This window comes from Leptonychotes weddellii, chromosome 6 (genome assembly GCF_054177405.1).
Source record: "Leptonychotes weddellii isolate Sample4059 chromosome 6, ASM5417740v2, whole genome shotgun sequence".
NCBI classification, from domain to species: domain Eukaryota; kingdom Metazoa; phylum Chordata; class Mammalia; order Carnivora; family Phocidae; genus Leptonychotes; species Leptonychotes weddellii.
The window spans coordinates 467,402-483,928 of NC_138374.1; the positions used below are offsets into that span (position 1 = coordinate 467,402).

Below are 16,527 nucleotides of genomic sequence, written 5' to 3' on the forward strand. Positions count from 1 at the left end.
CCCCACCATCACCACCATCACCATCATCACCACCATCACCACCATCATCACCATCATCACCATCATCACCACCACCATCATCACCATCATCACCATCATCACCATCATCACCATCATCATCACCATCATCATCATCGCCATCACCATCCCCACCATCCCCACCATCATCACCACCATCACCATCACCACCACCATCATCATCACCACCATGAGCTCTACCGCCATGATCACCACCCTCACCATCATCACCATCATCATCACCACTATCACCACCAAAACCACCATCATCAATCACTGGTGGCTTCCTGAGTTGTATATCCCAAAGGACACTTCTGTGACCTGGACAATGCTGAGGTTAGGAATTTGCTGGAACTCAATGATTCATTTATGAAGGGAGAATGAAGACATTCTTTCAGCTCATCTTTTGGAATCATGTGACTTCTGCATACTTGCCCAGCACACCTGCCATGTATTTCAAAGGGAGATCAGCATGAGGCACAGGTGGGGGGCTCCCCCTACATGGATCGTCCCAAAGCCTGAACAGCAAAGCACACTTCGAATGAGCAGCTTCCGCATTTTCTCTCTCTGTTTTTTCCTTCTCAGCAGAAGAGCCTTGATTTTCCTGAACAAAGTCTCAGGTGGAATCCAGAATGCAAAACTCACAGCAGAGCCATCCTGGTTGCCTGAGGCTCAGAGGCTCCTGGGCAGCCTGCCCTCCTGTGCCCCAAACTCCCCCGTCCTTGTCCATCATGGGACAAGTCTCTGTGCACTTCAGTGATGTCCCACCAGAGTGAATGTGAACTCATGGGGCCAGAGAGAGCTTCACCCTCAGGGAAACAGCACCTTGATGACACTTAGGGCCAATTCTTCCAGCAGGGAAAACTCAACAGGACTCCCAGTGTGGGCCATTCTCCTGACGTTCCTGAAGCATGTGTGGATCATGATGCACTGCCAGGAGCCGAGGTGCCATAGAATTCAACAGCGTCTACACCAGCCTTCACTCTGCAGGAGGAGCCCCTGGGCCAGAGCGTCCTCCTGCTGCGAGGAGAAGCTGCACCATCCAAGGAAGCCACCAGCCCACAACGCAGACAGATGCCCGAGGACAGGGAGTTTTGAGATGAATATGCAGTTTCATGCTTCAGTGGTCCTCAAACTCTTGCACAGTCAAGTCAAGTTTGACAGTAAAAATTATATTCTTCATTTTGTTTCCACTGAGTTTCTGGCACCAGAAATGTCAGCTTCTCTTCTGGAGGTACCTGTGTTGTTCACTGTCAGGGACAAGAGGCTGGACAGAGACCGGGTTGTGGGCAGCCCAAGACTCCTGGGGGCAGCCTTGGCTCCCCAAGTGCCCCAGATGCACCACTGGCCTGCTGCGCTCTGTCTCTGGTGCAGGTCTGTCCTTGGGGTGAGGGATCCTTCAGGAAGCCCCCAGGAAGCTAAGGGATTGCAGAGCCGGCACCAGTGACCTGGTCCACACCCCACCCAGACCCACTCGCTCGCGTCTCCATGCCTGGCAGGAAGCATCTGGGCCTCTCCAGGGGCCAAGATGAGGACATTGGTTTGTAAGAGATCCCAGCTGGCAGGAGCCACTAGAGAGAACTCCAGCCCTCCGGGAGCACTCATTCCCTGCACGGGGCTGGCCCTCCGGGAGCACTCCCTGCAGCGTGGAAGCAGTGCCGTTACTCCATTAGAAGACGGGTTCTAGGGTTGTTCCGAGCCGTGTGGAGAAGCAGGTTCAAGCCCACGACAGACAGAGGCCACATGAGGCTGGAGGCCCTCGGGAAGTCACCCTGGGATACGGAAGGAGACACCTCCTGGGGTGAAAAACCCGAGGTTGCACGGACACCAGACGGCGCTGGACTTGGCCTGATGAGCCCCTGGTGAGAGCGACACAGTCCCTCCCGGAGAAGCACAGACATCTGTGTGTCTCCTGAGGGTGGATTCTGAATTAGGAAGAAATCACCTCCTTCAGGGAGAACGCTGGCCCCCCACCGGCATCCCACCTGCCCCCAGTAACAGAGAAGCTCCTCCCCGGGCTCCCCCACGGCCCTTCGGCCAAGGCCGAGCCGCCAGCAGGACCCTCCCAGAGCGCCGCCTGCGGGACCGCCCAGTGCCGGGAGGCAGGGGGCCGGCAGCCAGGCCGCGTCATGAGCCTTCACAACCTGCATCTGGACGAAGCAAAGTGCCTGTTGAGATCTCCAGGTCACTAAGAGGGGTAGCGGGGCTATTTTTAACTAAATCACCTGTACTTTTTATAGAAGAGAAAGAGGCTGATTTTCTTCCTGCTCCACAGCTTCTGCCACTCATGGAAAATCTGTCTTCAAAAAATCTAAGAGAAAGGTTCAATACAATTCAGTAATAAAACTCTGGTAAACTATGTATTTATACCTTTCTGAAGCTGACAGCGTTTTTATTATTTATACAGTAGCCTTTTCCAAGACGTCTTCATCCCAGGAAAAGGCCAGAACCTCCGTCCTCCATACACGGGGGGCAGAACGGCCCTGAGCTCTGCCGAGCACTCCCCACCCCCCCAGAGAAGCAGCCTGAGGGGCAGAAAGTCTCCCCCAGCCTCATCCCCCAACTCGGACCCCTTCCCCAGGCTTCTCCCCTTTGGCCAGTTGAAGCTGGTGTCCTAGCACTTGGAGTCACAGGTGCTGATCCTGAAAATGACAGCGGGGACCCCACTGAGCCCCAGCTGCTGCTGAGGTAGGTTCACAGAGCCTGGACTAGCCAGAGGGCCAGTGAGTTGCAGAAGGTGGGGAGCACCAATGGGGAGCGGGAGAAGGAGGGCCTCCCCTCGGCTTGGCCACTGTGTGAATCAGAGCCCCACCCCAAGAGTGGGATGGACGGTCAATAACTAGCTCCCACATAACTATGCCCTGGGCCTAGCTAGGACCGGGGGGCTTGGCAGGGGGCTCCTTTCTCACTGGACACAGGTTAGAGCAGAGCTAGGGGCCGGCGGAGACACAGAGGCACAATCCGGATGAGTCTGAGGCGGGAGTGGCCGCCAGCCACAGGAGGAAGGTCACCCTCTCCAGGCTGGCCCAGCGCCCCCCACCTCTGCCTGAGGGTCTAGGCTGTACGGGGCCGGACACTTCCGGGACAGGAGGAGAATCAGCCGGGTGAGGGGTGAGCGACCCCCGGCTATCTCTGGGGCAGGACGGGAGCCATCTGGAGAGGACATCGGCAAAGGCTGGGCCCTTGGGGGCTACCAGGAGCCAGAGGGGTTGCAAGGAAGCAAGGACATAAGGGCTGTGTCCCTGGCGTGGCCTGAGCCCCACAAGTGGCAGGTTCCTTGGAGAACGACCACAGGTGGGTTATTAGGCCCACGGTCCAGGGGCAAGTGGACAGAGGCCAGGAGGGTCAGCCTGGCGCGCTGCCCCTCTGAGTGGCCACTGCTTTTCTCAGCTGAGGACAGAGCCCCGCCAAGGGGCTGAGCAAGGACACGGCAAGGAAAGGGGCTGGCTCAGCTCCCTGCACACGCACCCCACAAGTAATAGTCACCCTGGGGTGCACAGGATGTGCCCACTCAGGACCCCGAAGCAGGTCCTGTAAATCCAACACACCCATTTAACCAGGTGTTCCCAGCGTCTTGTGACTCGAGTGAAACCGTGACAGCAGGTCTGAGATACCGCACACTTCCCATCAATGTCACCTTTAAACTTTTGCTCTTACTAGCAATTCACTTGCTGGTAAAAAAAGGTCATAAGCTTTCAAATATTCTTGTCCAACGGTGGAATTTGAAAGCCTCCCCCCGCCACCCTGCACAAACCCAACCTCCCAACCAGGATGGCTGGCAGGCCCACTGGGGTTCCCAGGGCAGGATCCGAAACATTCCAGACACACGGACCCCTGGCAGCTCCAGTGGCCACATGTCCTCAAGCCTCAATGCTGGAACTCGACACCCTTGAAATACTTCATTCTTTTCTGCTTTCTAATTATTTTTGGCTCTGTTTTTATTTAATTCCCTCTCTCTTGTTGAATTAAAATGAACAGCGTGAGCTGCTAAGGGAATCCCTTTCCCAGAACGTGCCCGTGGTTGGCGGGAGGGCACCACAGGTGAATGATTAACGGGCCATTTCCACCCGGCCTGCTGTAGACATGTGGCACAAAGGGATTTTGATTCACAATAAATAAGAGTTTCCAAGTGGGCTGAGCATTTTTTTCAGGAAGCATCAGTTCCTGGGGAAAAATATTCCACAGTTGAAAGGTAAACTTCACTTGCAATGGCCCGCGTGCTCTCGAAGTCCCGGGCCTGCAGAAATGAGGCGCGCCCTTTTGAAAAGCTAGCGGGATGTGTAAAAAGCGCCAAGCATTTAACTGATGTGGTGCACAGGGAAGTTCGAGAAATCCCAAATTTCAGACTTGTAGCTGGCTCCTATCTTAAGATGTGCTGACTGAGCACTGAGCGCTTTAAAAACACACCTTACCTCCAAGAGGACACAGGAGCTGGCCGCTGGCCTCAGGCTGTGGGCACAGGAGGCTGATGCCAACCTCCACCCTCAAGGACACAGACACACCACCTCACTCTTGTTGGCGGCCAGGGGCCCAGTCCAGCTGTCTTTACACAAGCCGGCCGTCCCTGGAGGCGCCCTGCCCCTGCCTAGCACCTGACCTTTCCAAAAGCAAAATGCCAGGGACGCAATGGCAGGAATCCTCTCTGCAGAAGGAATGTCCCGTTATGGCATTTTTAAGGGGTCCCGGAGCTTCAAACCACTAGGAAATACACTTCTCAGTTCTCCCTCCCTGACACAGACGGAAACGTGTGGACGTCTACACCACACACCCGCTGCCGAGGAGGGGGCGTCAGAGCCAGCTCCAACTGCAAGAAGGAGCTGAGGGTGGAGCTGGACATGTGCGGGTCAAGCTGCTTTCGGGCCGGACCCCGGGCTACTGTCCTGTGGGGGCTGCAGCAGGAACCTCCCAACCCCGACCGGTCGGCGGGCTGCACTTCCCTGGCTTTTTACGAAGTGTGGACTTGAGAAACACAGGGAACAGGAGGCGTGCCCAGAGGGACACCTCCCGGGACGAGGTCCAGATCTGCACCTGAGTAGGGGCTTTCCGCCGTCGGGATGCATGGAGGCTCTTCCTCTCGGACCTGCTGTTTGCGTGGATCTTATCTCAATCACAGGCTGCCACACTGAGTCCCCAGCTGAGTGCAGGGTGAATCAGAATCCCAGGCCGAGGCTCCGAGTACACCCCCCGGGGCCAGGGTCCCAGCCTTGCAGGCCCCAGGAGAAGCCTGCCCCCAGCCCAGCCACCACTGGACACCTAGGTCCCCTCACTGGGAGCCCACAAAGGACCAGGCTGCATTCTCAAGGAAGGGTGTCCATGCAAAGGGACACGTCTGGAAAAGGGAGGGGTGCCCCATTCCAAAAGTTCACAACCCCACCGTTGGTTTCCCAGGCCACCGGCTGAAGCAGAACACTCCGGAAACATGGAACTGGGAGTGCACCCATCTGCCGAAACCACACCAGCAGATCAAACCCCTGCTTCCTGCACTGGTCTCAGACACCTGCCACCCAAGCGTGCCTTCTTATAAGGTTTCTTGCAAAAGATTGTAAGGAAAAGCTTCCACGTTGCTCACAGGCAAAGCACTCTGGGCCCTGCAGAGACTTGGATATTCCTTCTATAACTAACCCCATGGGGCATTTTGGATTAAGAGAGCTAAATCCCTGCAAAGCCAGGCAGGAAGGCATTGCACTCTCCTGGTTCTTGTGCTGATTTGGTCAACTACGGGGGCCTCGGACGGGCGTTCCCCTGAGCCTTGGCTTAGATTGAAAATGGGCACTCAGTGGGTCTGGGAGTAAATTCATGGTTTGTGATTGCAAACTGCTTGCACAAGGAGGTGGGATGGTGAAGGTGAGTGGCCATGCATTGCGTCAAGCTCACACGTGGGACCTGCAGGGACATAGCCTCAGGGGGGGCTGGGCCAGCCACGCGTTGTGGGGTGTGTCGGTGACTGCAGAGCCTCACGCTCTAAATCCTCTAGAGACTCATGCTCACCTGCATCTGTGCTGATGGGAATCAGCGGGGAGGTCACAGGGACTCATCCCCACCCCAGGAGCACCGGCCAGAGCTGGGGGTCCCGGGCAGTGCAGAGCTCCCCCCAGGTCTGACAGCAAGTGTGTGGTGGTGAGCTCCCCTTGGAGGCGGTGCCCAGCATCAAAGGACACAGGACATGCCGAGGGTGACGGCTTCGGGACCCACAGACCCGTAGTGCATCAGTCTGGAGACTTGTGTGCATGCGTGTGGGTGGCCACGGAGCCTGGGGCGTGTGCTGTGTCACCTCTCAAGCTGGTTGTCCTTACGAATTCGGCAGAGGGGACTGCACTGAACTCAGATGCACTTCCGGGCAGAGCCCCGAAGGGAAGCGCCGAGGAGAGCCAGTGCCCGCTGGAGCCCTCACATCCCGGCCCCACGTCCCATAGCCTTTCCCTGCGTCCCTGCGGTTTGGCCGTCGGTTCACAACACTTCGGTGTGGGGTCTTTTCGAAGCCTGCGCCGTCCTGACCTCTTCCTTCTGGATGGTTTGGGTCCAGCCTCGCCTGCCTCCCCCTGCAGCGGGCTCAGAGCTCCCAATCCGCATGAGGATGCAGGTCTTTCTCAGCTTCTGAACTCACGTGGCTGAGGCTTGGATTCAAAACACAGGGTAAACTAATGAAAACGGAGGAAAAATATTCCATAAGATTTGTTTTGGATTGAGTCCGTCTAGTTTAAAAAGTAAGATCGACATTTGGTTGGTGATTCTGTATGTTTTTTCAAATTCTAGTCAGAAGTGAGCCTCAGAAACCATCTGCTGGTCCTCTGTCGACTTTCTTCCAGAAGCAAGAGGCTTAGGGTTAAGCTTCGGGGTGTTTTGCCTTTCGGGTGCCTGTCCAGGGGCTCCAGCACCATTCACTGACAGGGGCTTCCTTCCTCCATTGGACTGTTCATCAGACCCACTTCCTCTCCATGCAGGTGTATTTCTGGGTTTGTTGTGTTCCGTTGGGCTTCGCATCACTCTGCACCATCACGGGCGGCATGGGTCCAAACCACGTTTTCCCCTGCACCTGCGGGGTTACGTTGCATTTGGGGACCAAATGTCCACCTGCTATGTCACCCCGTGTCCTCTGACCTGCCTCAGGAGCCGGGCATGGCAATGGAGCTGAGCGTGCGCGGACTGAACCCTCCTCCCGCCTCCCTCCGTCCTCAGAGCACCCTGGACACATTTCCACAACCAGCTGCCACCCTCTGGATGTGCTGCGGCCAGCTTCCTAACCGTGGCCGTGAGCTCCCACTCTCACTGCCGCCCTGTGGCCCCTGAGCAAAGGCCCCTCGCCAGGGCCCACGCTCATGGCCTGGTCCACTCGGGGCCTTTCTGAAGCGTGGGTTAGGAGGGCTTCCTGCCAGAGAGCAGCGTCCACATCCCTCCGGAGGCTGGTGGAGAGGCTCAGAGGAGCCCCCTCCCCTGCTCCCCGGTAGCCCACCCCTAGGCCGCCACGACCCCTCTTGGCTTTCACTAACGAGGACAGTCGTGAGGGCTCTGTGGGGGCAGCGGGCAGGAGCCTCAGGGACGCCCCCCCAGGCTGGCACCTGCCTAGCCCATCAACGAAGCTCCCCCACAGAGGCGGGAACGTTGAATTTCGAAGCCCCCTGCTCCCTGCCCAGAGCTGTCCAAGTCTGCCCCGTGTAGCTAATTTCCAGGTCGAGACATCTGGTTTCACACCACGTGAGGGCCTCAGAAAGCAATGTCCCTCCCACAGAATTGACTGATAATGAATTTACCTTCCTTCTAGTTTCTCCTCCTGCAGGAATGAAATTAATTCAATGCACAGAGTAAAATATTTATGCAGAGCTTTTTATTAGGTCTCAAACCAGCAGGTTGAAGAATGAAGATATGCCCAAGGGCGGCGCTGCTCGGAGGATGAGGAATCCTGCAGACGGGCTGTCGTCCGGTGAAGGGAAGGCCTGCGGACGCCTGCTGGACAGGCCACCAGCGGAGCCTGCCGGAACTGTGGAGCCACGTCCCGCTGCCCAAAGTTTCAAATGCTGCTGTCCCCTGAGATCCACAGAGAAGGAGCTCCCGCCCTTTTGGAAGTCAGAGCAGCTCCAGAACCGAGAACGGCTCTCTGTCCCCACAGGTGTCCCCAGGACACACAGACACAGCTCTGCTCGCAGTGGGTTACACAGACCCACCACAGAGCTTCCACGTCCACCCCTGGAGCCACCCATGGAGCCCAAAGCCCTCCTCTGTGGGCATTGAGTGGGGGTCCTCCAGCTGCCCCCAGCTGGTTATTGGTGGGAGCCATGCTCCACTGGGGGGTGAGGGGTAGCGGGGCCTTTGTCGGGGGGAGTCCTCCCTCCTGCAGGACTGAGGTCTGAGAGTCAGGGCCTCAGGACACACCGCAGTTCGTGGCCATGACTCCGTGGCCCCACTGGCTGACATCCCACAGGCCCAGAGCTCCTCCCGGAGGAATCCGTTCGGCTCTGGAACATTGTCTCTGCTAGCTTCCCCCTCCTCATAACCAGATGCCTGAACGAGCCTGATTGTCAGGGAAGAGCAGAGCCTGCCCATCCGAGAGCCCCCGAGACAGTCCTGCGGGACCCCAACAGGGAGAAGCCACACTGATCACTCACCTTAGGAGGGATTTTCCAAGTGGCAAGGCGCTATGAGCCTCACTGCACGTGGCCTTTGTGGCCCCTGTCCGCCACGTCAGGTGACCTGCGCTGACCACAGCAGGCCACGCTAGGCTCCTGCCCTGTCCAAGGGTCAGCTCCGGGCCCTGGGGTGTGCCCCTCCCCTGCACCCGCTCCCCTGCCCGGAGCTGGGCAGGAAGCATGTCTCCCGAGTTTCTGTGTGTCTGCATCCTTCCATTCTCCAGTGACGGAGAAGGCCCACCGAGACCCACAGCACATCACAAGAAATGACTTACCTGGGGAACTAGGTCTCAGGGAAAAGAGGTAGGAAAATAATAAGCAAGGGTTTGTCGATAACAGAACACATACCGCTCATTCCCGTCGGCAGAGGGAAATGGGGCAGGTCCCCAAACCTCAGCATCCAGGGGATAGGGAGACCTGCCGGCCTGGAGCCCCAGATGGAGACCACTTCAGGAGCGTCCAGCTCGTGTGCACCTGGCCCTGACCCTTGGAGATGCTGGATGCCCTGCCCCCTTCCTTTAGGGGAGTAGTATGCACAACGAGGCCTCCCACAAGCCAGTGGGCAGAAGCCCAGGGGTCTGGTTCTTCGGCCTGGTCTCCTTCGCCCAAGGGTCCTTACCTGGCCTACAGGTCCCCACGTGGTCACCTGCTCCCTGGCCAGCCCGGCCCCCCGGGACTCCTCACCAAAACCCGCGCCAGTCTTGCTGTCCTGGCTGCTCCCCAACCAATTTTAAAGTTTATCCACCCACAAAAAATTGTAAAGAAGGACAGATACAGGGCCAAAGCCCTGCAGACACAATTTTTGTTATTTTTCTTTGCTTCAGAATAAGGCTGGATGCCAGTGTTCACACGATGGTTGGCATTTTTCATCCTATAATTGGAAAAAGAACAATATCTAGCAAAAACAATCCTAGCAGAAATGTTCCCATCTTCAAGGCAAATGACACTCTGGTCTTGAGATTTGCTTTGATTTTTCAAGAACATAATTCCAAGATAAATGCTTGACATTTCACTGAGAGTTGCCCAGCCGGCCACCTGGAGAATGCTATCAAGAGCCGACGCAGGGTCGTTCGCGTGAGTAGGAAGGGCCGGAAACCAGGCTTCAGGCCCAGAAAGGGAAACAAGGAAACCTGATTTTGTGTTGTGTTTCATACACGGGACGAGAGCTTCTGCTGCGGACGCTGAGACGTGTGCAGGCAGGTGCTCAGGGTGATCCCAGCCTGCAAACCCAGAACCCGCCCAATGGGCTGTCCGGGCTGCCTCCTGGGACTGCTCCTTCCCTTCATCCTCATGGGACCTGAAATTCGGGAAGTTTCGCACTGCACGTGCTTTCTCACAGCTGACTGAGGAGTAGAGGGTTAGTGTACTTTGACTGCTTCGTTTCTTCAAGGGTCGGGGAGGAGGGCTCCACGCCAGCACAGAAAATAGTCTCGACTCCTCCCAGGACACAGCTGAGGCACAGGGCTTGGCTCTACCGCCCAAAGGTCTCCCTGCTCTTACTACTGCGGCCGTGAACCCAATGCCCGCAAACCCGCCAAGTCTTAGCAAATGCAGGTCTCCCCTGCATGGGATGCGCATCTGCACCGCGGCCCCGGTGCCTCTGGGGGACGTAGCCGCTGCCTCCGGACTCATGCCCAGGCCTTGGCCTGCATCCAGGTGCTTCCTGGTTCCCCCGGGGCTCCCCTGATGCGCGGGGGCCTGCGTCAAGACTTCTTCTGTGTCGGGTCCTGACTTGCTCATGTGGAAGCTCATGTCCCCGCGTCTCCAACAGTGGCTCCTCAGAAGCAGCCACCTCTCCTTGTCTAGAGGCTGATGCCAAAGGGAAAGGGGGCCCTGCTCCTTCCCCTCAGAGGCTGGTGCTGCTGAGGCTCTGAACAGCTCTGAGGCCGGACAGCTCGGGAGGGTGATGACACTTGACAGATCTTATGTTGAAATGTATCTGCTCAGGCTGCAAGAGGGGGGCTTATGTAATCCGGGCGGTGTGTTTACTAAAGTGTGAGAGGAACCTTTGAAAATAAAGGGAGGGAGGGAGTGGGAAAGAGACACAGGGAGAGACAGGGAGACAGAGACAGAGAGAGGGACGGAGGGAGGGACAGAAGGAGGGAGGAGCCCCCAGGGCCATCTGGCCCAGACAGGGCTGGGGCTGCCCGTGGCCACCTGGCGGCAGTCAGCATCCACTAGGAGTGGAGGTCACCTGGCTGGCCACCCAGAGGGCCGCCTGACCGTCTGGGGTCCACAGAGCACGCCCTCAGCCCCCCAGTGCTTCCTCGGCATTAGACTATCTGATACAACTAAGGCAACTGGGGCAGGTCCACGTCCGAGCCAGCCGAGGCGGAGCTCTGCCATGCAGGGGGTCTGCACAGCTCGGGGAGGAGCTGTAACACACGCAGTGTCCAAGCCTGGGGGAGGCCTTCGGGCACCAGGGGCCATTACAGACATAGGTCTCCACGTGTGGGGCTGGGCCCCGCTGGGGACGCCCCCGTGACGTCCTGCAGGCTAGGAGGGCCACGCACCCTGACGGAGGAGCCTGGGTGTCCAGGGGACTGAGGCCCAGCGAGGGGCATGTGCACGCCGGTACCACACACAGCAGGAGGTAAGTTCACCACCCCTTCGTGCTGGGAGCGACGGGCGGGGATCACACTCGGTGCTTTTGCTGCAGAGCCCTGACCCCAAGTGGAGGCTGACAGGGACCCACGCGCCCCCACAAGATGGGGCTTAGTCACCACCGAGACTGTGGAGCCCTGACTGCACGCCCAGCTCCCCAGGGGCTCCCACAGGGGCTCTGAATCACAGATGAGTGGAAATCAGCCAACCTGGAGGAGAGAGAGAGATGATTCTAGAAACGAACAGAGTGTAGCAATATCACGTGGCCTGACATGCAGGCCTTGGAGCCCCAGGAGTTGAGGAGAAAGACAACAGGGCAGACGAAAATTTGAAGAAGTAATAGCCAGAATTTTCCTAAATTTGGTGAAAACCATAAACGTACAGATGCTAGCAGCTTACAAATCCAAAACTAGTACAAATGAAGCGCAGCTAGCTAGGCTGAAAACCGCAAATAAAGAGAAATCCAGTAAAGTGGCTGCAGTAAAAAGTCGGTTCTTTAGAAAGATTAATACAATTTTGATGTATCCCTCTGGGACCCGTCAGGGAACAAAGCATAGATTGCCAACGTCGGCAATGGGGGAGGAGACCCCCGTCGTTGAAAGGCAGATGGAGGGATGCGAGAAGCAACTTCATGTCGATCAGTGTGACAACTGAGATAAATGGAAAAACACAACTTACCGATCTGTCATAGAATGGGACAGAAAAGCTGGACGCCAACCTAAACCGAGCGGCATCCACAGACAAGCTCAGTTGAACATCCCGAAAATGTCAAGGTGAGGAAGAAATACAACAAAGGGCTAGAAAGTCTGTTCGGGATCAAAGGGAAGGGATGTGCGGACAGCTCGGCTTTGTGAACGTTGTATTAGGCGAGAGCAAGCGGGGCCGACCCCACGGGGCCTCATCTGGGTTTCTCTCTGACAATCAGCCCCTTCCACTCATTCTCTCAGTTGAACCAAGAGTAGGACCCACTGGTTAATGTTCCTTCCTCCAAGGGCACCTGAAGGTCGAGTCTCATGGGCCGAGTCACTGGCTACCGGAAGGCTCGTAGGACTTTGGGGGAGGATACAGCCCATGAGGGAGATCACGAACTCAGCCGCCAGGGGGGCGGAACCCAAGCCAGGGGGTCTACTTGCCCCAAATAGAATAACTGATGGAATCAATCGACTGATTAATTAAACTAATTGATTAAATAATCATCAGGCTCAGGCTTGACTTTTCCATGCCAATCTGCATTTTTCTGTATAATGTGCAACTGGGTTTCATTTTTTTTCTGAGTTGTTTACGTGGATACAATGTGACGTAGTAACACTCTGCCTTGTTCAGCTAGCAGATGGTCTAAGGTTACATAGCTGTCTAATACAACTCTGGCTAAAGGTTTACAGATTTCTGCTGTAATTGCAGAGATTTTCACCAGACAGGTCCCTGCCAAGGAGGTTCGAGGGCGGCTTTTTGTTGCCCTCTCTTCCAGGAAGCTAAGTCCCCAGGTTCTGATGTGTGGGGCATGCTGTCTTCTGTCAACAGTGAATACCCAGAGAGCTTCTGGGCCTGGGGCACACATGCCTCTTCACGTCGTCCGAGTGCCTTGCAGGACTGAGCCACGTCAGGTCAGACGTGACGAGGCCGTGTTGCAGGCGAGCTTTCGTCCAACTCGAGCCTCGTGTGGTGTCAGCAGTCAGATATTCAAGGAGAGGCATTTCTATGGAAACAAAAGAAAAACAAAGGTTAATAGTTACTATTATAAACTCAATTTCTCAGTTTGGAGAGCAGCCAGTTGAGAAATTTCTGGCTTTGAGCTTAAAGCATCTTTAGATGGTGGTTTCCTTTCTTTCTTATTTTTTAAAAAGATTTTATTTATTTGACAGATAGAGAGAGAGCACAAGCAGGGGGAGGAGCAGAGGGAGAGGGAGAAGCAGATTCTCTGCTAAGCAGGGAGCCTGACTAGGGGCTCGATCCCAGGATGCTAGGATCATGACCTGAGCCAAAGGCAGATGTTTCACCCACTGAACCACCCAGTGCCCTGAGGATGGTGGTCTCAATCTGATGGGTGTTCCTGCTCCTTGATGATGTCACCAGGTGACCCGGTGAATTCTCTGAGTCGTCCACACAGTCGGCAGAGGGTTGTCCTGATGGGCTCTGTCCTGGTGACCACTCTGAAGTTTGCATCAAGCCGTCCAGCCGTCCCTCAAGCTGTTGGGGCTTCGGGAAAAGGGCAGTTTTAATTCTTAGCGATTCCAAGTCAGCAAGGTGGAGGGAAATTGGAAACATTAGTTTGGAGAGTTGTAGCCAGGTATTTGGGGAAACTAGAAGAATTAGGACCCAGTCCAGTTCACGGGGAGATGATGAAGCCTCAGAAGCAATGAACAGGAGTGGACTCTGGTGCTGGGCACACTGCAGGTCTCTACTGAAACATTATTCTTCCTATACCCAGCCATGTTTACCAAAGATAATCACAGTCAGACAAAGTAAATCGGGCTTCATTGAACATGGCCTGATTACTTACGTAAGTGCAGTGGGAATAATGATTTTATGCATATTTCCAAATAGGATATTCCAGTCAAAGCTTTGGTAATATCCAAGGGGCTTTATTGGCTCCAAAAAGTCAATCTTGGTTCCTTAAAACTGTCCAGGAATAAGGGATCTCAGATGGGAGGTTGAAAGCATCTCCAGGCTAAGAAATCAAGCTAAGGATGCACCTAATGGTGTCCTGTTCCAAGGAGGACAGATTTTTTTTAAACTTAGGTCAATACCTAGGTTACCATGAAAATAAGAATACTCAGTAGGAGTTTCTGAATTCCCGAGGGGTCAGGTGGGGAGACAAAATAAAATAAATGTTTTATTTCTGTTTATACAAAAGTGCACTTTACCAAATTGCTGTAAGTTACAGACAGCTGGAAAGGAGAAAGGGGTTCTCAAATCTGGAAAACATGACATTCAAGACCAGCAATGCTTTGAAGAAAGTTACAAACGTTATAATCACCCCCACCCGTTCCTTCAATCCTGAGTCGTTAATTCTCTGTTTGTTTGGTTTGGAGCTGGTGGTTTTATGAATCACTTTCTTGGTCAGAGTCGTGGAAATATTCTCTCCGGGTTCAGGGTGCGATCCTAAAGTTCTCAGAGGCTGGTGTTCTGAGGGACTTGTCAGGGTCCTTTCTGGGACTGCCCATGGTTGACTGTAAACACTGAGGGGAAGAATCGAGAGTAAAACAGTAGCCGAGAATGACAGAAGCCGCAGCATGTCAATGGGGGAAAGATCTGATGAGAGTTCTCTGGTAAAACATGAGGCCGCTGATGAGGGACCTCGGTCGTTTCTGTAACATGCCACCTTTTGAAATTATAATAATGGGAATGATGATTGATTATAGGGACGGTAGAGACATGGACACCTTTCTAGGCATTTTATATAATTTCTGAAACACGCACAGTAGTAACAGGCACCCAAACAAATAAAACCAAGAGCAGTAAGTAACAAAGAGCATCCCTGCAGTCCTGCCTCAGACCTGCTGAGCCGCAGTGTCCTCTGGCGGTTGCGGGGTCGGCGGGGTTCACGCCCACCGCCTGGCACGTCTCTAGCAGCAAGCGAGTGAGTGTGCCTGGCCTGTCTCTGGGTTTTGGCAGGTCGTTTCCTGCGTCCTCACCCTCGCTTCCCGCAGCTGCCTGCCCGCAAACACCAGATCCCCATAGGAGGTAGGAGGGGGCTCTGAGTGTGGGCTTGGGAGAGAGGGGGTCATTACTGCCCCAGTGTGAGGGCGACCCTCTGCAGGCAAGGAGCCCCCTGGCGACCCCAGTGCTTGGGGCCCAGGGGCCCAAGCCTCCGCCACCTCCCCCACCTCCCACGTCCACGGAGAGCCTGGGCTGGGGGCTCACTGGGAGCCTTCTCTCATGCCAGCATCCTTTTTCATATTTCCGGCGCTCCCCTTTGTGATAATTGTGATTTATAATAAAAAAATGTATGTTTGGTCTGTGCTGGCTCCTGGCACAAGGCTCCTAAAATCCTTGGAATTTCCTAAGTGATGGGCCTAAGGGTGTCTTTTGTTCTGTTAATGAGGTGACTCTGGGCAGCCGCTGGGCCACCTCAGGGTGGGGGCTGGCTGCCCGGGAGCCAGCCCTGTGATGGAAGGTTGGAACTTTCATCCTGCCCCCCAAAAGGAGGGCGTCTCGAGAGCTTCAGGCTGGTGAGCACTAGGTCGTGCTGGGGGAGCCGGCCCTGGGAGCTGGCGTGGAAGCTCCACGCCCCAGCCCCACCTCTCCCCAGGGCACCTTTGGCCTTCCTGTCCCTGAGTTACAGCCTCTTAAAATAAACCAATGATCTAGTGAGTCAGCTGTTTCCCTGAGTTCTGTGAGTCGCTATAGCAAACTGAACCCAAGGAAGGGGTTGTGGGAACCTCCCATCTAACGCCGGGCAGTCAGACACACAGGTGGTGGCCTGGACGCGGGATCAGGGTCTTTCTCCAGGTGGACGGTGTCAGATGGAGCCAGATGGTGGGACGCCCAGCTGCCCAGCTGCCCTCAGAGAAGTACCTCGCGCAGTAAAACACACACACGTTGGATTCTTGTAGTTTGGTCTCCTTTTTACTAAAATCTCGAAATGGACACTGGATTAAGACCTCAGCAGCTGTGTGCCCCCCCCTCCTCTGAGCATGCAATCATCAGTGTAGGTGCTTGGATGTGCTCCTCAAAAAGATGTGTCCATGTCCTAGTCTGGTTCCTGTGAACGTGACCTTACCTGGTAATAAGGTCGCCGTGGATGTGATTAAGGGTCTCAAGACGATAGGAAAGCGGTGCCCCTGGACCACCAGTCCCCTGACCTTCTAGAGTGTGTGTGGTATCGGGGATGCTCTCGGGAGCGCCCGGGGCGGGGCAGGGAGGTGAGCACACAGGGGCAGGAGCCCGGGGCCACGTCCATCCAGAGGTGCTGTGCTCCCAGGGAGTGACCAGCTGCCTCTCTCTGCACCTCGTGAGGAGAGGCTGGCACAAGGCCGCTCCCTCCTGCAGACTCTGGACACCCCTGCCTGCAGGGCAGGTGGCCGGAGATGCTGGGGGCTGCTCGGGGGGAGGAAGGCAGGACCCTTTGAACAACAAGCTGGACATCTGCCGCAACGTGGCCGGAACGGGGCTCGGAGTCAGCTTGGGGCAGTTACTGGAACAAACTTGACACTCATAAAGCGAGTAACAAAAAGCTGTTACATTTTTCATTTTCAATCAAGCTGCACTCATAAACATCTTTATTCAGTTTTCACTTTGGGTGGAGAGGTCATTTAAATTTTAATTTTAATGACTCAAAAAT

General features: G+C 55.3%; 1 protein-coding gene across 1 annotated transcript in view; it reads left to right on the top strand.

Moving 5' to 3' along the window:
- Positions 1 to 223: 223 nt before the first annotated feature.
- CFAP46 (cilia and flagella associated protein 46) overlaps positions 224 to 16,527 on the top strand; it is a 123,995-nt gene continuing 107,691 nt past the window's right edge. Inside the window, exon 1 of the mRNA XM_081822985.1 lies at positions 224 to 354. Within this exon, the coding sequence (XP_081679111.1) occupies positions 224 to 354 (131 nt within the window). The remainder of the gene's footprint in view (positions 355 to 16,527) is intronic.